At 48.3% G+C, this 19987-nt stretch overlaps 1 protein-coding gene across 6 annotated transcripts in view; it reads right to left on the bottom strand.

Moving 5' to 3' along the window:
• The window catches only part of emei (transmembrane protein 161-like emei), a 56718-nt gene that overhangs the window by 22391 nt on the left and 14340 nt on the right, over window positions 1-19987 (bottom strand). For 4 of the 6 annotated variants that reach the window (XM_077628155.1, XM_077628156.1, XM_077628157.1 and 1 more), the window contains 4 exons: window positions 10070-10130; window positions 8189-8332; window positions 7111-7224; window positions 5100-5274 (listed from right to left, as the gene is read on the bottom strand). In XM_077628155.1, the coding sequence (XP_077484281.1) occupies window positions 5100-5274; window positions 7111-7224; window positions 8189-8332; window positions 10070-10130 (494 nt within the window). Of the gene's footprint in view, window positions 1-5099; window positions 5275-7110; window positions 7225-8188; window positions 8333-10069; window positions 10131-19402; window positions 19951-19987 lie in introns of those variants that run through there. The other 2 variants (XM_077628160.1, XM_077628159.1) reach the window with 2 other exon arrangements.

Genomic DNA, 19987 nt, shown 5'->3' with positions numbered 1-19987 from the left:
CAAGCGAGTCAACATTCGTGGCGTGTTCGCGTGTCAGAGCCCTCTTCTTGTGTAGTTTGTCGAAGCTCTGACACAGGGTGACGACTTCCGCGACGGTGCGCAGGTCTCGCGCCAACAACATCTGAAAGCCGTCGTCATCAATGCCCTTGAGAATATGCCTGATCTTGTCGGCTTCGGGAATCTGAGCGTTCACCCTCTTGCACAGATCGACAACATCCTCGATGTAACTCGTGAAGTTCTCGCCAACCTGCTGTGACCGCGCACGCAAGCGCTGTTTGGCACGGAGTTTTCTGACTGCCAGGCAGCCGAATACCTCTCAGAAGTTAGATTTGAAAACAGACCATGATGTAATGTCCGCCTCGTGGATCCGATACCACAGATTCGCAATGCCCGTAAGATAGAAAATCACATTGTTCAGTTTGGTTTCCGCGTCCCACTTGTATGCGCTCACCCGCTCATACGATGCGAGCCAATCCTTAACATTATGGTCGTCCTTGCCACTGAAGATAGCAGGGTCTCGCTGGCGGAGAGAACCAGCACAGATGACGGCGGCCGGGCTCACTTGGACGGCTTGGTGGTTAGGCATCGCGGTAGGGGGTAGCGTTCGGTTGCGGAGTTTCAGGGCGAGAGGACGTTACCCGGCACCTGCACCAAATGTAAGGCGGGATTTATTCTGAGAAGCTTCTTAACGGGAGCAGTGCCAACAGCAGGTCAGCTAGTCCAGCCGAGAGCATGTGCCAGGCGATGACCATGCAGCTCGCGCACTTGCTCGTCGCCTTCTTTACAATGGAGCCAGGAGCATGCACCAGGCGATGACCATATGGCTTGCGCATATGCTCGTCGTCTTCTTTACACCTGTAACAGCTAGTTGGATTGTAAAGTGCCCTCGTCAGCACTCATCCATGTCTTTCGCGTCATCTTCTTCCCATGATATTTTCTGCGTAAGGCCGCTGTGGTTTGAAATAAGCATTTCTGGCACACATGTCAAAGAAAGAGAGGAGATCTTGCTCGAACGCACTCAAAAGGCAGACAGGCTATGGGCCATGGGTGCGCTTCGCGGACCTGGCCATCCTTTCGTGGCGACCAATGCGATGCAGTAAGCGCCGACAGAAGGTGCCAGCACCAATAACTGAGGATAACTGAGGTAGAAGCACAGCTTCACGCAGGCTAAGGTTGAGCAGGCACGGTATGTGCCTCTGCACCTCATTTTCTGCCTTTGTTTCTGCCAAAGGGTGTTGTTTTACTGTCTCACCATGGTGCAATGTGAACTGAAGAAAACGCCGGAGAGGCGACGGGACAAGAGAGATGGGGATTTTTGTGGCGTGCTGCAATAGCGGTGGCCGCTTATGCTAAGAGGTGCGATCCTCGTCTGGCACTCTGCTTGTAGCCGCTTCACGTGAAGCTTATTCACGGTACATCAAAAGAGGTTACTGAATATTTTGTTTCGCACATCTTGAGATAGATTACTGGAAATAAAGATCATCGCACATTGCCCCAGTTCTTCGTAATGATAAGTGCTTGTGTTGTTTATAATGTTGCTTATACTTGTACTGTGCGTTTTTTGTATGCTTGAACGTAATTTGCCATGCGCCGAATTATCATCTTCATCATAAAATGTCCAATAACCTCGGTTTATTTCCTTCCATCAAGTGCTCTTTGCATAGCTCTGTCAGCTTGCATGTAAAGTATACAAATTACGCAAACACATTTACTCGCAGGTCCCTGCCTGCAAAACGGCACATTCTGGTAACCTAACTAGGTAACTATTATAACAATATTATGCATTAACGTACAAGAAATCAGATTCCCACAACATGTTCAGAAAAGTGCATGGTATAGTCTGGCAGCTTACCTGATTTCGATATCTTTTCTACGCTTACAATAGCAGTCTTCCTGAGCGCACTCGTTCTTTCGCAACCACCAACCACAGTTCTAGAGAACTATGACCATTAGGCGTGAGCTGGGATGGTCAAATGCATTAAAGGGAAGCTGAAGCACTTTTAGAAAAAAATGAGTTCGCTACGCCATTTTATAGCTTTTAGTCTGCTGAAAAAGAATATCTCATTCAAAAAGCACGGACATAAACGCAAAAAGCTGTTTTTTAGAAGAAAACGCGCCCCAGTGCCTCAGGGCGCCGAGCGAACGCCGTTCTTGCCCGCGATTGGCCGGGACTGTCGTGACGTCATCCTCGGGGATCTCCGACCGGCACCGACGGCGTTGCTGCGTAGCGCGTTTCTTCAGCTAGCTTTTAAGGACTACGTTTTGGAAATTATGGATAATTAAAGCAGTGTTGAACTGTTTGGACTTTCACCATGCATGTTCGAGCCATCAGCAGCTTCAGAAAACGGCGGAACCAACGACGCCGCAGAGTACGCCGAAAGCGAAAGTCAAGTCGCGACATTTTCCCGTGTTGGAAATCTCGACTGGATGGATGGATGGATGACAGTTTTCATTTCCACAGGAAATGGAGACTTCTTACTACTCACTGCCCATGGCATGCAGGCCTGGAGGGTGGGGGCCGGAGCCTCCGTGACCAAAGGCTAACAAAGAGATTTTATCTCTTCGTGGCATCAACCGCCAGGCGGATTGCCTTGTTTCTGCCGAGCGGGTTCTTCGCTGCGCAGCAGGGATTCCCAGCTTTCTCTGCTATCAATATTTTCATCGACTCCGGGGTAGTCAGCGCATTCCCATATTCTTTTCTTCCGGGTAACCGTGGAACCGCCGGACTGTCGGAACCAGGACGAGTGCGCGCAAACCTATTCTGAAATCGTTGAGAACTACAGACTGAACAGAAAACTGGTGCCACCGCCGGATAAGAAGCTAATAGAGCAGCGACCACAAGGCGGCGCCTGCAAGCTGGAAATTTCGTTAACCCAGTATGGGCCTTTCGCGTCCTACCAGGGTAACACGAAAACAAAATCTCGACTGATACATATGTTTTGCGTAGGTGCATGCGCGTGCATATCTTTTGTGTAGGTGCATGTGCAAGTGGCAATAAAAAAACAGAAAATTTCGCTGAAACGTTGTTGTGTGCCGCTGCTGGATAAATGTCCGGCCACCAGCTTCTTTCCGGCGACAGTCTGTGTGTGTCTTCTCCTGGTCCTGCGTCCTTTTTTTGCTGTTTTTTTTCTCTTGACGAACTTCTTGTAACGCCTGTAAGCATGATCTAAATCAGATCACCGGCACGCTTACACAAGTCGCGCGAGGTAAAGCATATGTTTGCTCATTTATTTATAGTTACTTGCCTAATTACTACCAAAGGTCTTTTAGAACTACAAAAGAATGCCAAACTGAATGAGTTGGTGTGGGTTCACTGCTGTACTGCAGCGCGAAGAGACGAGGCGACCGGGGGGAAGCTCCCGTGTGCACTTTCGTTCTTTCGAATGTTCGGGCTACTGCTCAGCCATGAAACTTCTGCACTTACCCCCGTACGTTGTTTTTTTTTTTTTTTGCATGCTGAACACGCTTCTGAAGAATAATTACGGCTGCATTTCGGAGCTCGCAGTGTTGCTCATCAAAACTAGTATGCTGCGAGATATATAGTTGCTGCTGTTGCGTATTGAGACAACCAGCAGAATTACTTGTGGATGATATACATGTATGCGTAACGCGGCTGACAACTTTGCCGTTCTGACTCAAGGACAAATTAGTATGAATTCTGGCGCCATTGCCGATCGTCAGCCATGACCAAGCGCTCATGAATGCAAATGTTTGCTTTGCTCAAGTATATTAGGCTTATATAATCGCTTTTTTGTTCAGTTAGGTGCAGCTGCGTTTGCTGTGCGCTGATGAAAGATTAAGAGAATTGCTTGTGCTGCCATGAGGTGCAAGCAATCACGAAAAAGCAAAAAGGCACACAGTGTGTAACGAGCTTAAAAGAGTTCAAGACTGTGTGCCTTAAAGACAGTGCTGGAAGTGGCCTTAGCTCAGCATGGATGTGAACCAGCTGGAAAAGGCAGAGTTTACAAACAGGTAAGAAAGTAATATAACGAAAAGAGAAATATGGATGCACATATTTTGTGCAGGCAGTTTCGGCATGCTGCACACCAGGTTGTCTGGTTAACGTGGAAGAGGCTGGGGGAGAACAACCGACGTATTCTACAAAGCTGTGTGCTGTTCGAAAGAAGTAGCATGCCAAAACTGGTTTATATACAGGCTTCAAGCATTACACGGAATGCTCGAACGAGAGAAAGTAAACGGCACTGGCAGAAGGTTACGTTGATCTGTGGTTCGCCAAAGCGCGGGCCGCAGTGAAGCAAGCGCAGCCTGATGGCTGGCCGACTCTCCGTGAATGGCGTCACTTCCGCCAGTTCACCCTCTCGGCCGCCCCCCACCCGACGCCTCCTGAAGCGACGAGGGCGTGTCGGCAGCGGGTTTTTAAGAAGCGACTGCAGCTCTCTTTACGGACAGAATCGGGAAAAAATTTACACATGATTTACAAGGTCCTTTCTTCCCAGCCACAGCGTTTCATGCGATTTGAAAACCTTTTCAGCTTCCCTTCAAGTAAAGCTTATGATAGTTAAAGCAACGAAATTTAGAAATTAACCCCTTCAATAACTATGCCGAATATTGCGCCGTGATGAAGTTCTACAGAAATAGCAGTGACGGAGGTGGCTGGCCAAGCTGTCTGCTCGGTATCATAGTACTCCTCTTACATGCAGCGCGCTTTTGAGCCACCCTGAGCTCTCATCGCTGAAAGGTCGCATTCTCCACTGATGCATGGCACACTTCCCAACATTCCAAAAGGTCCTGTAGTTTCGCATTTCTGCATGACGCATGTCCTGGAGGTCACAATTCGTTTTTGTCAGTGAAACTCATTTGTCCACAAATTATAACAATTTTATTTATCCTGCTGAGAACAGGTACTGGCAGAATGCACATACTTCCCATGGTTCGACCGTTCCAGTTTCAGATGGTTGTTTTTGTGGAAAATTGCTTTACTCATACACAGCAATATACGGTGTTTGCACTTAAGCTGTTAAGCCTAGGAAAGTGGCTAACAGGGTGCATAATGTATGAGTTGGGAAGAGAAGCACTCTGCCAGAAGCAAGCTCTATCCCAAGCTGCTGACTTGAAGAGCAAGAACAACTGTTCCTCACCCTCCGCTGCAGATCGATGTTGGTGATGTTTCCGGCCTCCCTGCGCATGTCGGCCATCCTCTCAGGGGCCAGGTTGAGGTAGGACTGCAGGTAGCGGGGCATGAGGCACAGCCGCACTGCCACCACAGCCAGCACCAGCACGATGCGGCTCGTCTCGAACGCCTCCCCGCTCATCCTGGGTGGAGAGCGTGAACTTTTTTTTCTTCCTTTTTTAATCACTACACTTTGCATGCTCTGCGTATATCAGCAAATCCTCTAAGACACACAATTATTCCTAATCCCGCTATTTGTTTCACGAGTGCATTCAGTAACCTGGGTTACCGTAGATAACTGACTGTTCTTGCTTCTGTGAAGGGGTCTGAAAGGGGGCTCACAACTGTCAAGACATCCAAATGCACTGGTATACCTTAATCCAAAAATCTTTATATATAAAACAAAAGCCGTCCATTGGGGGGGGGGGCCTTCTAAAATTACAAAACTTTCTCATGTGCTTCTCGATGGATGTGTTCGGATTCACCTATTTCAAATACTGGACACAGTCGCTCTGAACTGATCATCTCGCGCCCGCACTGCCACCTGCTGCTAGGGTTCTCCATCAAGCGAGACTGGCAGATTTCTCTTCAACTGTGAAGAAGCAGAATCCTTACCTAACCAGACAGATGCTGGAACACACAATTTCCATCATCATTATTATTAAATGTGGCGACAACCACAGCAGGACAAAGGCCTCTCCCACTGATCGAAATTTAGACCTGTCTCTAGGGCAACACTAATTGATTCCCCTCATCTCATCTGTCCATGTGACTCTGACACACAATGCGATGTCTCACTTCCCACATCAGAATCAGCACTCTTATGCAAAAGGGACCATCAGCTGCTCTTTTTCAGCATAACATGGCCTGCCTTCCTTCACACTGCTCTTGAAATTACTGCTGAATCATGCAAAGTTTGGCCACTGCATTTCAACGCCAGCTTTCGCTGTCATGAAGGCGCCAGATCTGATCAGTGGTCTCACAAGCCCGACCAGTAGCTGTGTTTGAAACAGCCAATTGCCGGGACAGCGGCGCATCGTTTAACCGCTGCAACACTGCACCAGGAGTGGTATGAAGACTTACCGTTATTATGAGTGTAAAGCAGAGAATGACCAATTCTGCAGATATGGGCGGAGCCTAGGTGATAGAAAAGGGGTACTTGTGCGGGAGGCATCTCTAATGCTATCGCATTGAACTCTTATTGTAGGTAAAGCATTATGCGACAGCGAAAAAAAAAAAAGTGTCCGTGACTGCAAAGTGGCGAGCAAAGAGGAGCTCAGGCTGCTGAACAGACCCATTAACATTATCACATCATACCCTTACGGCAGAGCTCAAGTGTCTCTGTTTTTTATTTGTGGCCATGCACTGAGGGCACATTCCATTCTCTGGAATACATGGTGCACCACAGTGTTGTGAATGCCCCCTCCGCCCAGCATTTTAGCACAGTTTGGAAGGCAGAGCACTATTGATATAAAAGAAGCCTAGCTTGCGCCATGCTAGACGTTAATCCTTATATTAATCATCTTCACAAGTAGCGCTGAGCCCTGTCTAAAAAAATATGGGTTTATTACGCACACCAGAGAGGGCTGGCACTTTGCTGCGCGTCGCAGTAGAGAGGAGCGTCTCCTCAGAGATGGACAGCATGTGTGCTAACTTGGGATGTGACCACTGCGGGTTGGGGTGTCGTGATGTGCACAAGACATACACAGCATGCAGCAAAGTCCAATTGTGAGAGCCATCACAACTAATGCAGAGTGCTCGCCCACAAAACGGACAGAGTTTATGTAACAAAAGCATCAAGAGGCCAAACACAAGTTTGCAGTAGGCTTTCAATACCGCAACTACTGTGGAATCCTTCTGCTCCTGCACGTAATGAACTGTGTGTCTGACCCAAATTTGTCACCACCTATCAGCAGTGTGCAACTCCGAAGGGCAAGCAAACTGCAGCAGAAATGTAGTACTACGTGGTAGGCACTCACAGGTTTCCCCTCATGCCTGGGAAGGACCTCTGGGTGAAGTACTCACGAGCCAGGGGCTTCACCCACAGCAGCACCACAAACAGGGGCGAAACAAAGCTCAGATGCAGAAGCAGCCTGTGCACATAAAGAGAGACACATTTGGAGGCACACTTTCATACACAGTACAAACTTGGTGGTCTTCTCTGCCACAGTCTTAGAAAAGAAAATGCAATAGCCTATAGGCTGCCGGCTATGGTGTCTACAATGAGTGTCTAATGTTCTTCTTGTAATTTTCCCACCAAAACTTTGGTTGGATCCGGTTCCATTACCCTTATATGGCATGCGTGAGTCATCACCTAGAACGTTCCAGTACCTTCCACTGGATTATCATATGGGATTATACTAATCCAACCCACTAATCAACCTTAATCCATTTTCTCCAGTAGGACTACTTCCGAAATTTCCAGTGTAAATTGAAAATTTGGGGGGTTCTGGGGGGGGGGGGGGGGGGGGCATTTTTGCCACGGCAGGCAGGTTGTGATGACATGACAAGGTCAGTGACCACTCTCAGCGAATTAGGATGACCCATCAGGGAAGGTTGCAACAGTGCCACAAGGTCACATGACCTCTCTCGACCAATCAGGGGATTTTGTTACAGAGGAACCGGAAACTGCATGACGACAACCTAAATGCTATCGCATTAACAACATTTGGGCAGCAAGGGAATGCTCTAAGGACATCCACCATTTTCACCTGAGATGGCGTTGCAGTGTGTAATCGTGGTGCACAGATGGCCAAATATCAGCACGTGTGCATTGCCCGCGGCTGACAGAAAGGCGCATAATGTGCTTGATTGTGCAGTTGGTAACAACTATGCTGAAGAAGGAGCGAGATAAGGGAGACTCGCACGCCGACCCTGCTGGGCCTTTATTAAGTTTCGTTTTTGTCTTCCAGTACGTTTGTGTTCCCCCTGCCTGATATCACAGAAATCATTTGAACCCTGTAAAACTTTCTTGAGGTCTTGTTTTTTTAACTCACTGTTTAATTGTTCACTCAATGCTCAACTGAAGTGACCCAAGGGACAGAGCAGCACATGCACCTGAGCAGGTGCTGTCCCTCGCAGTACTTGAAGGAGTCCCAGTGCATGCGGGCATAGCGGAGGCCAGGGAATGTGAAGAAGGCCCCTACTAGTCCGCACCAGACGGCCAGGCATAACTTGAACATCAGCTGGGATGCGGGCCCACTGGGAAAAGCACATATCAAGGGGGACGTTTAATTTAAACAAAAATGACAGCTGTATCATCATGTATGCTACGCAGGGCTTCAGCACTGCCATAACAGCAGTAGTAGTATAAGTTTTAGAGGCAGCAGCAGGGTACGTGCCACAAATACTGTATTATGTCATCGCCTCTTGACCAGTAACTGGACCCAGAAAGGGTGACGGGGATAGAACAAAGAAAACTCCTTGAAACAAACTCAAAGCGGTGGGTGAGTAGGGCAATGACGAATGAAGGATGACATTGAAAAAGCAGAAGAGGGGGTAGCAGTGGAAGACAGAAAGGCCGAAATGGAGGAGGAGAGTATGGTGGGGTCAGGCGAGAGAGGTTGCGCTCAGTTTGAGTCAGCCGTTACATAATGACTTCCTAAATGCATTTGCCGATAGCTGTCATGCTAAAATCGTACAGGGCAACGATTACTGCACAAGCGATGTAGTAGATGCGGTAGCAGGCAGATACCTCCTCAACCCCTCCGTTTAAGGTGGCACACATTGGAGGGCTTGCGAAAACGACACACTGCCTAGCCCAAGTGAGGCGATTCCTTGTGCAAAGATTGTGGGCCCCTTACCATGTAAGTGGCTCATTATGTTCGAATCAGCATAAGGTCTACCACAGAACAGCTAGTCCCCACTACAGTACAGTAAGCCATGGATCGGCAGCTGAACCATCAACCAGCACATACATGGGTGTCTATGGGGACTGTTTGTGGTGTTTACACCGTCTACCATGGGAAGGGGCACATACTACCCTGAATGTGTGGGCCACACGACTTGTGGCCCGCTCCAAATGAATATGCTTCCTTTGTGGCTTCAGCATTCCTCCTTGAAGCAATAAGAAAAGCACGTTGCAATGCTTTCTCACAGAGAGCAGCTAACGCAGGAAAGGACACTGCAGTCAGGAGAGGGTTGCACCGCCCCGCTGTGCACCACTGAGGAGCGTTCGTTCAGTGCGATAGTTCAGAAGGCCTTGTGCGACAAAGCAGCAGTGCTTTGCACTGTACTCTTAAGGGTAGCTTAAGCTTCATCCAAGTTTCCTGCCGTAATATATCGTGCATTCAAATTTTGCATTACGAAGTACCACAATCGCCAGTCAGTTTTTCCACATGACAAGTTTTTAGTTTAGTACACCACAATAACTGGCCTCTTTTTTTCGACTGCTTTCCCTCAAAGGACCATCCAAAAATATCCATAGAATGTCCTCAATTGACTATTAGGTCACTAAATACACAAATTGTCCCCATAATGAGAATATGGCCTTTAGTAAAGAAGCATGTAACAAACATGCAACAAAAAGCACACATCCAAGCACCCAGGGACCATACCTTTGTCACCTTGCTTAAACTGGAGCTTCTAGTGGCAGAGACAGGTCACCATAGTGCCACAAGAGTCTGCTTGCCATGGGGAGAGAATTGTCATGCACAGTATGCCAGACAACAATAATAATAATTGCCACCATTAACACCTACCGATCATATACCGCTAACAATAACACTGTAAAGACGAAGATGTGACAACGAGGTAGCGGCAGTGCTATCGTTGAGCGCGTGCTGCTGCCGGGCTCTAGAATAACCGCGGACGCCTAGAAGGCCTCGTTCTGCGCCTGGTTCTGCCTTCCTGGTTCTGGTGGTGCCTGAGCTACTAAACCCCCTTTCAACACAAAATTTGCAGTCTAGTTCAGCTCTGAAAAAAAAAAAAAAGCCTCACCTTGAACTCAGCCCTTGCGTTTGTAGAAACTGATGTGAACTCTCATTGAAGCTTTGGTATGCTGTCAAGAGAAAAAATGAAATCCGCCTTCAAAATTTGAAACAGACTGCTTCTCTTCTCAGAAAAAAATTTGCATAGAAAGTGGGCGCCACGCATAGATTTTCCAAACTGCAGCTAAACTATGAAGATTCAGTGTTATTTCATTACCTTTTTTTTTTACACTACCAATGCCTATATATTGTTTTCATAGGATATTGAGCAATAGGCTCTGTTGTATCGTGGCCCGAAGGAAAAGGTCGCGAAAATAAGAAAAGACACCGGGCATGGAGCCCCAACCTCCGGTAACGGCGAACAAAACCAAGAGAGCGTTTATTTGAGGTAAGCGGTTTATATACGCCCCGCTAGGGGGCGCACAATGTTATTTGCACAGAAATGAGTTCAACAGGTTGCCAACACGCAACACTGAAAAAGCTATAGCTGGGAACACCACATCATCCTCTTCGCAAAAAAAAAATGACGAGTCACACGTACAAGTCCCAGAAACGTGACGGCATCCGTCTGTCCCTAGTCGACGGTTCTCTTGATCTCACTACTGAAGAAATGTAGTTTGCAGGGGGTTGAAAAGAATCTGAAGCAACAGGGCGGTGATCTCGAAGGCGGTGTTGCAGCTTGCAGAGGCAGTTTCGAGTTTTCCACAGCACCTGGGTCTGCGCTTTCCCCAGTAGGCAGCTGGCACGACTGCTGGTTCCTCTCGGTCCAACACTCCTCTGGAACGGGCGCCAGCTTGGATGCATTCCATGTACGGCCATCCTCCAGTCGGAAAGAACTCGGACCCAGCTGCTTTCTTATTCGCAAGGTCGCTGAGTTACGGACTCGCACATCACTTTCCGCCGGGAACTTTGGAGCCTTCGCTGCTCTCCTCTCGTCAGTATATGTCTTCATCGAAGTCTGCTTTGTCCGAACACGGGCACGCAGCCAGCGCATAGCCAAGGCAGGCTGCTGGAAGAACACCCTCGAAAGTGTGCCCACAATGTCGAGGCGGGTTCTGGGCTGGCCGCGATGAAGTAACGCAGCTGGCAAGACTTCTGTAGTAGCGTGCGGGGTTGCCCGGTACACGGCTAAACACTCCACTACAGTCGACTGGATGCATTGGCCTTCCAAGGCAGAAAGTTGAATGAAGTCCTTCAGGCTTCTATTAAACCTTTCCATTAAGCCATTAGCTTGGGGGAAATATACCGAGAAGACACAATGTTTGATTCCCCTCTCCTTCAGGAAATTTTCAAACACTTGGGACTTAAACTGGGGTCCATTGTCCGAGACAAGTTCTTCCGGGTAGCCCTCACGACTGAAGACACCACACAAAAAGTCAATGACGACTTCGGACTTCACTGTATTGGTGAAGTAAACTTCTGGCCACATGGAATGGTAATCTATGAGAGTTATTATGAACTTCGTGCTGCCCTGCTGCACGTTCAAAGGGCCTACTATGTCAATAGCCACCCTTTGCCATGGCAGCTCCGGAAACGCCACAGGCTGCATTAACCGGTTTTGCCGACTTGTCAGCTGCTTGGCAAACATGGCAGCTTCTCACTGCATGTTCCACCTCCTTGCCCATTCTTGGCCACCAGAATTTCTCTCGAAGTCTTTGCTTCGTTCTCGTTATGCCGGGGTGCGTGTCAAGGTTGCGGGCACAACAATTCTTTCCTCACAATGTTGTCTATTACCGAGAGTTTCTCCTTCACCTCATAGTAGGGCATTAGCTCTGGACATAACAGCTTTTTGGCAGGCCATCCTGATGCAATGTATTCAGACACAGCCCGACTTTGTCGCAGTTGCGACATCTAGCCTTCTTTGCTCGGCATTCTCTTGCACTGGCACGATGATTGGTAGATCCGCAACGATAGCACGCCGAAAAGTCACTAGCACTTCCATGTGCCGGCTTGTCAACTATTCTCAGCACGACCGAATCAGCTGACAGCTCTTTTAGTTCATGGCGTGTCTGTTCGATGTGTTTGCCAAGGTCCCCAGCTTGGCTCAGCGTAAGGCTTGTTCCCTCGAAAAGCAGACGCTCATGTATTTGTTGTGATGCTGCTCCTTCAAGTAGCTGATCTCGTACGGCCTTCTCGATTTGGTCACTGAAGTCACAGCTTGCGGCAAACTCACGTAGTGCAGCGTCATACGCTTCAAAGGGCTCACCCGGTAGTTGACGACGCTGCCAAAAGCGGTGTCGCTCCATCAGCTCATTGGCGCTTGTAGCGAAATGCTTGTCAAGCAGTGCAAGTGCATCGTCGAAAACATCGGTGTCGGGCTCGGTCTTGACATTCACGTTGATGAGCTCCAACGCGGTAATTGGCGCCAAACTGTAATATATTCGCTGCCCCTCCAAGCCTAGTGCATTCAGTAGAAAGCAAGACATGGAGGCGGCGGCGGGTTGCAATTGAACAAGGCAGCAATGGCTTATCGGCATAGAACGAAACGCAGGCATCAACAAAACAGGGTGACAATGGCAGCGCTGCAAGGCCTAACTTGCCGGTGCAAAGTCGCGAGCGACGAAGAATGCTGGAGCGGACGACGCAGTTCGAGCTCGCATCCTTGAGGTTGACTAAGCTTCTGGGCGATGCTGGCAGGTGTGTGCTGTACACAGTTTTACCTCGCCGCCATTTATGTTGTATCACGGCCCGAACTAAAAGGGCGCGAAAATAAGAGAAGACACCGGGCAGGGAGCCCCAACCTCCGGTAACGGCGAACAAAACCAAGAGAGCGTTTATTTGAGGTAAGCAGCTTATATACCCTCCACTAGGGGGCGAACAATGTTATTTGCAAGGCATTGGGGTTTAGGGATAGTGAAGGGAAAGTGGATTTTAAGAGGTTAGAAGTAACCAAGCGAAGGTTATCTGATTGGTGGCTAAAAGCAAGACAGGAGTAAAATTTCACAAGACATGGCTAGGTGGCTTGAGCCACCGCCCGATGTAAAGGGTTCAGCCGTATCCATCCATCCATCCATCCATCCAATGTTAATACAGGAGTTCACGCTAGAAATAGTGGATGAGTACAAGTACCTTGGGGTGTGGATAAGTAACGGCGCTGAGTATCTGACAGAGCATGAAAAATATGTAATGAATAAAGGTAGTAGGAATGCAGCTGTCATGAAAAATAGGGCACTGTGGAATTACAATAGGTATGAAGTGGTAAGAGGGATCTGGAAAGGGGTGATGGTTCCTAGCCTGACCTTCGGTAATGCAGTCCTGTGCATGCGACCAGATGTTCAAGCAAGGTTAGAAATTAAACGTGGCGTAGGGAGGCTAGCTTTGGGAGCACATGGCAATACACCGAATCAGGGGGTACAAGGTGATATGGGATGGGCGTCGTTCGAGAGCAGAGAAGCTAGCAGTAAGATAGCATTTGAGGAACGATTGAGAAAAATGGAGGAAAAGCAGTGGGCTAGGAAAGTTTTCAGATACCTGTATATAAAGAATGTTGACACGAAATGGAGAAAGGGAACTAGAAAATTAACAAGCAAATATCTGGACAGCAGTAGGGGGCAAATCAGCAATTATCGGTCAAGAAAAAGGTTAAAGAAACAGAGAGAGCTTTGTGGAAAACAGGGATGCTGACCAAATCAGCACTGGGAACATACCGGACCTTTAAGCAGGAAATTTCCAAAGAAAATATCTATGATAATTGTAGGGGAAGCTCTTTGTTGTTTGAGGCCAGGACGGGAGTTTTACGGACTAAGACGTATAGAGTCAGGTACCACGAGATAGACACGTTGTGCATTGCGTGCGGAGAGGAAACGGCTGAACACTTCATACTTTTCTGTAAAGGGCTTCACCCTACAGTGGAGAGCTGCGGGGCTGATTTACCCAAGGCATTGGGGTTTAGGGACAGTGAAGGGAAAGTATATTTTATGCGGGTAGAAGTAACCAAGCGAAGGTTATCTGTTTGGTGGCTAAAATCAAGAGAAGAGTAAAATTTCATAAGTCATGGCTAGGTGGCTTGAGCCACCGCCCGATTTAAAGGGTTCAGCCGTATCCATCTATCCATCCATCCATACAGAAATAAGTTCAACAGGTTGCCAACACGCAACACTGAAAAGCTATCCTGAGAACACCACACGCTCATTTTGTGAAGACACTGCAAGAACATGGCCACTTCCATACAAGTGAGTTGAACGCCAACAAATGTCAGCACGAACATCCGAAACATGCTTTCCTCATCAATGTGTTACCTTTAAACAGGTCAACTTATTTATCTGTGTGAGGCCGAAATGCAAGAAGTTTGCTCTCAGGCTGTGTAAAGATAGGGCCAGTGCCCCGTTATACAAGATAACTTATGCAAGCCAAACTATACTCCATTTCATACGTAGCAGGCAATGCTGCCAAAGTTACTGCGCCTGTTCGCGCAGGCGAAGTCCGTGCCCAAAAAGTAGTTCGCTCTAGAGCCAAAGTAAACGCATTTTGTTGCGAAAGATCTTAAGTGCCGTGAATGGCAATCACCGACTCCGTTTTACATCTTGCAACATCTTTGCCCTCTGGCTCATTGAGGCTTCGAGAAGTAAGAATTACATGCAGCTGTATTATATGCGGTTGGCAGGGCAAATCGCTCCTACTCAATCCGCGCCCAAAAAGTAGTTCACATGCAGTGAACATTGCAGCCAGTAGGCCTGAACTCTAAGCACCTAACAGCTTCTGCCGTAATTTTCAAAGCTACCATGTCGTTCTATACCGCTCTTTGTTTTCGTCCAAACATTCACTGGAGTTTCAAAAAGAGCGAATGATACGCGGCGGAGTAATATGGTTTCGTGGACGCACTACTTCTGTAGCTTCCTCAGCGTTGCCTGCTATGTGTGAAATGGAGTATAGAACTAAGGTTAGAATAATATCAGTTTGTCAGGCATTCATAGCAGTAATGGTAGTCTACTAGATGCGAGAAATAAGTGAACAAGAAAAAAGTGAAATAGAAAAGTAATGCCCAATCAGCTTTGGCATTTCAGCCCCTGCACCTTCAAACAATAAAGATATTTTTTTTAATCAGCTGCATAAAAAGTGAACTAGTGAATGGAACTGCAAGGCTTTCAATTGCTTCAGGGTGTGCAAAGAATTGAGTTGTGGCTTCTCGCAGGCCCAGAACTTAATGCACTCCAATACCGCATACATGCAGTCATGCATGAAATTTTGCATTTACTCACATGTTACAAGTGGTGACTAAAGCGAAATTTAAAAAAAAGAAATATGACACAAAAAATACAAAGTCCAGTGCTTCATGCTACCATCCTTTAATGGAAAGTGAGGAGACTCAATGGCAAGGCAGGGCACTGCCTGGAACCACATTACGAGGTGAAAACAATCAATTTTGCACCACCAGCTTATAGAATGAGTTTTACCATGCTTACAGCAGAAAAACACTCAATTTCAGAAGAAATGCTGCTCTAGATTGTCACTACGAAATGGTAAGCAGATATGAATAGTGTTGTATCCCGTACCGTTGGGGAACTGCCCGGTCCGACTGCCCGGAGCAGCAGGAGCACCACCACGTCAAGCACCCGCCACTTACATCCTCGACCAACTCCCTTTTATTCCAGTTCAATGATGAATATATATACAGATGTGCGAGTCAGCTGACCAGATAGGGCGCATGCCTAGCGCCACCTAGTTTATACAAACATAACTACAGAATACAATACCACATTATTCCCCCTCAAAAGAGTTAGCAACTAACACTGGAAAAACACAATAAACACTCAATGTCTTTCATAGTCTTTAAACCACACTGGTGGTCTTCTTTGTCTCGTCGAATGCCTCAGTCCTGGAACGTCCCTTTCAACTGGCGTCTGAACAGATGGCTGCTGGGGTGGGTCGTGGTTCTCCTGCTGTGGTTCGCCAAGTGGTTTTGCTGATTCAGGCGAACAACTTTTCGGAACTGTAGGTGGTGGAACTGGTTGGGGGCAAGGTACCAGCCGACTCCGATTCCATGTGCGGCCATCATTGAGCTTGTAGGTATCTTGACCACATTGGTCCACAATGGTGAATGGACTCGAGTAGCTCAGAGCGCCCTTAGGCACGTGACCAGGCAACTTGACTCTCACCGGTTGACCTGTTGTTAATGGAGAGTACTTTGCAGCTCGTCGACGGTCAGTGTAAGTCTTACTTGCTTGTTGCCTTTGTGCTACTCTGCTGTGGATGGACTTCATCGCTGCCTGCGGATCTTGAAAAAACTCTTTACCTGGCGCTCCTACAAGATCAAGTTTTGTTCTGGGATGACGGCCGTGAAGAAGGACGGAAGGCTTCACTCCTGTGGTCGCATGCGGTGTGAAACGGTAGACTCCCAGGTATTCGGTGATAGCTTCCTTCAAAGGCCGATGTTCTTGTGCGCAGACTTGAACGTACTCTTTGAGTACTCGATTAAACCTCTCTACCTGCCCGTTAGCTTGCGGATGATAGACTGCCGAATACGTATGAGCGATGCCACGTTCTTTGAGGAAACTGTCAAACTCCAACGCTGTAAACTGAGCACCATGATCACTCACAATCTCGTCTGGATATCCTTCCCTGCTGAAGATGCTTCGCAGAAAGGAGATGACTGTTGCAGTTGTCACCCTTGCTGAGAAACAAACCTCAGGCCACTTGCTGTAGTAATCGATGGCTGTAATGGCAAAACGGCAATCTGCCGGCACTTCGGAAAAAGGGCCCACAATATCGATGCCTAGCTTCTGCCATGGTGCAGATGGGAATGCAACTGGCTGCAGAGGTGGTGTCACGGGTTTTGCAGACTTGTCAACAGATTGGCATACCGCGCAGGATGCAATGAATTGTTCTACTTGCTTGCACATAGCAGGCCACCAGTATTGCTCACGTAGTCGCTGCTTTGTCCTCGTTATTCCCGGATGAGACTCGTGGGCTGCGTCAAGAAGCCGTGCTACGAGGGACGAAGGTACTACAAATTTGTCACCACGAAGCAGGAGGTCTCCAACGACTGAGAGCTCAGTTTGCACCCGGTAGAACGGAACTGCTTCGGCAGGCAACATCTTCACTGCGGGCCATGCCGATGTCACCCACTTTATAACCTGCTGCAGCAACGGGTCCTGCATCGTTTCAATGACAAACTCTTCATGAGTAATGCATGTTGAGACAACACAAACAGTCTCTTCTTCCTCTTCCTCCACACGACCTGGAAGGGGCATCCTTGAAAGAGCATCAGCAACAGTATTCTTGTCACCCTTGTGAAATTCAATCGTGAAGTTGTATGCCAACAGCCTGGCGTGCCACCTCGCAATCCGGAACGGTCGGCGACCTACTCCCTTTGTACTAAGGAGTGTGACCAGAGCCTGGTGATCGGTGCGTAATATGAATGAACGACCCCAAAGGTACACTCTCCAATATTCGCATGCCCACAAGCAAGCAAGGGCTTCCAATTCCCCTACAGAATACTTCTGTTCCTGTGAAGTAAGCCTGCGAGAAGCAAAAGCAATCGTCACCAGTTCATCATTCCTTGTCTGTTGCAACACTGCTCCCAAGCCAATGGATGAGGCATCCGTAGTGACAATAATGTCACCCGCAGGATCAAATAGCTGTAAACATCTTGTGGCCAGGGAACATTTCAGTTGCTCGAAACAAGCTTGTCTTGCAGGGTTCCATGTGAATGTGGCATTCTTACGTAGCAACTCTCGAAGAGGCTCGACAACCACCGCATAGTCAGGTATAAATTTGGCGTAGTAGCCTACCATGCCCAAGAATGAGCGCAGAGTACCGACATTTGTTGGGGCTGGCACAGCCTTGATGGCGTCAATGTTACTTTGTAAAGGGCGTATTCCCTTGTGACTGATCCTGTGACCAAGGAAGTCGACTTCTTGCACATTAAAAATGCATTTGTCATTCAACTTCAATCCAGCCTTTGCAATCAAGTGCAAAACTTGTTTCAAATTCTTGAAGTGCTCTTCACGTGTGCTTCCGTACACAATGACATCATCTATGTAGCACAAAGTGTTTTTGCAGTTCTGCAAAATAGTGGCCATCATTTTCTGAAACGCAGACGGTGCTGATGCAAGACCGAAACAGACGCGCTTGAATCTGTACAGTCCACTATCGGTTATGAAGGTAGTCAGTTCCCTGCTTTCAGGGCTTAGCAGAACTTGGTGATATGCAGCTGCTAAATCAATCTTTGAAAAGTAATTTGCGCCATGAAGTTTGTGCAATATTTCTTCCGTGTGCGGCAGTGGGAATTTGTCAACGACAATCGCTTTGTTTGGTTCGCGCAGATCGACACAAATTCTTATCTTGCCGTTTTTCTTTGCTACTACTACGATTGGAGACACCCATTCAGACGTGTCAATCTTTTCTATGACATCTTCTTGCTCAAGGCGCTGCAGCTCTTCGCGTACTCGGTCTCGCATTGAAAATGGCAAACGCCGCAACTTAGCAACAACAGGCGTGATTCCTTCTCTTATCTTGACCTTATGGACAAAATTTGTTGCAAGCCCTAACTTGCCATCAAACAAGTGCGGAAACTGGCAAAACAGTTCACGGTCAAGGCCTTCTGGCGCTTGCGTAATATGGGTGCATTGCAATGACGTACCGTTGATTTGCAGACGCAGCGTTTCGACAGCGTCGATGCCGAGAATGTCAGTACCGTCCTTGACGACGTAGAAGAGAATGTCGGCCTGCCGATCCTGGAAGATGACTGGCGCCGTGAAACACCCCTCGATGGTTATTCTGCGGCGAGAGAAATCGTAGAGTGACGCTGATGTTGGCTGCAAAGGGAAGCGTTTCAACCTTGAATACGTGGCGTTCGACAGAATGGAGACAGCAGAACCCGTGTCTACGAGGAAACGTATAGGAACATCTTGTACGAAGACTTCTGTGTGTATCCCTCCTTTGCACTGCCGGTCGAGAAGCAACACGTTGAGATCGCCGGATGCACTGCAGGTGTCGACTTCTCGGACAGCAAGGGCCCTTTCGTCAGGCATGCCGCTTCTACAGACACGCTGAAAATGTCCTCGTTTGCCACATTTGCTGCAAGTTTTACCCCGCGCCTTGCATGTCTTGGAATCTGCAAGATGCCCTGAAGACCCGCAACGGAAACAGGACTTCGGCTGCTGCGAACGCGGTAACTGCGTTTCTGAGCGGCATGGCATCCGATGTTTTTCGACCTTTTGAACGCTCGCAGCCGATGACTGCAGCTCAAGTGAGTATTTCGTGGCTTCTTCGATACTGTTTGCAATAGCCAGTGCGCGTTCAAGAGTGAGCGAAGTGCCTTCAAGCAGTAAGCGTTCCCGAAGAACAGGGTTGCACGTTTTCGCTACAAGTTGGTCACGAATAAAATCGTCAGCCTGCTTACCGAAGTCGCAACTTAATGCCAGCTCACGCAACGCCGTGACGAACGCTGTTGCAGTCTCCCCGGGCAGTTGGGTGCGTTGTCCGAACCGATGCCGCTCCACGACGACGTTCGTTTTAGAAGTGAAGCAAGCGTCCAACGTAGCCACCGCTGCATCGTACTCGTCGCTCGTACCGCTTCCTTCCTTTCCTTCTGTAGGCGGCGTCGACGATTTCTCCTCCGGCAACGCGTAGTACAAGCGTTGGCCTTCCACACCCAAACAGTGTAGCAGCAAAGCTTTACGGCGCGCAGGTGGGTGAGCGTCGCTCCCGGACGCCAGGAGATAGTTCTTGAAAAGGCGGTGCCACTGCGTCCAAGGAATGGCGGGCTTCCCGGGCGTCGGCAGGAACTCGGGCGGTTGATGCAGGCTCATTGCTTCCGCGTTCGGTTACTTCACCACTCGTCGCCAACTGTTGTATCCCGTACCGTTGGGGAACTGCCCGGTCCGACTGCCCGGAGCAGCAGGAGCACCACCACGTCAAGCACCCGCCACTTACATCCTCGACCAACTCCCTTTTATTCCAGTTCAATGATGAATATATATACAGA

The sequence above is a fragment of the Amblyomma americanum genome, chromosome 6 (assembly GCF_052857255.1).
Source record: "Amblyomma americanum isolate KBUSLIRL-KWMA chromosome 6, ASM5285725v1, whole genome shotgun sequence".
In the NCBI taxonomy this organism is placed as follows: Eukaryota; Metazoa; Arthropoda; class Arachnida; order Ixodida; family Ixodidae; genus Amblyomma; species Amblyomma americanum.
The sequence above is the reverse complement of the archived record's forward strand: the minus strand, read 5'-3'. Positions and strand labels throughout refer to the sequence as shown.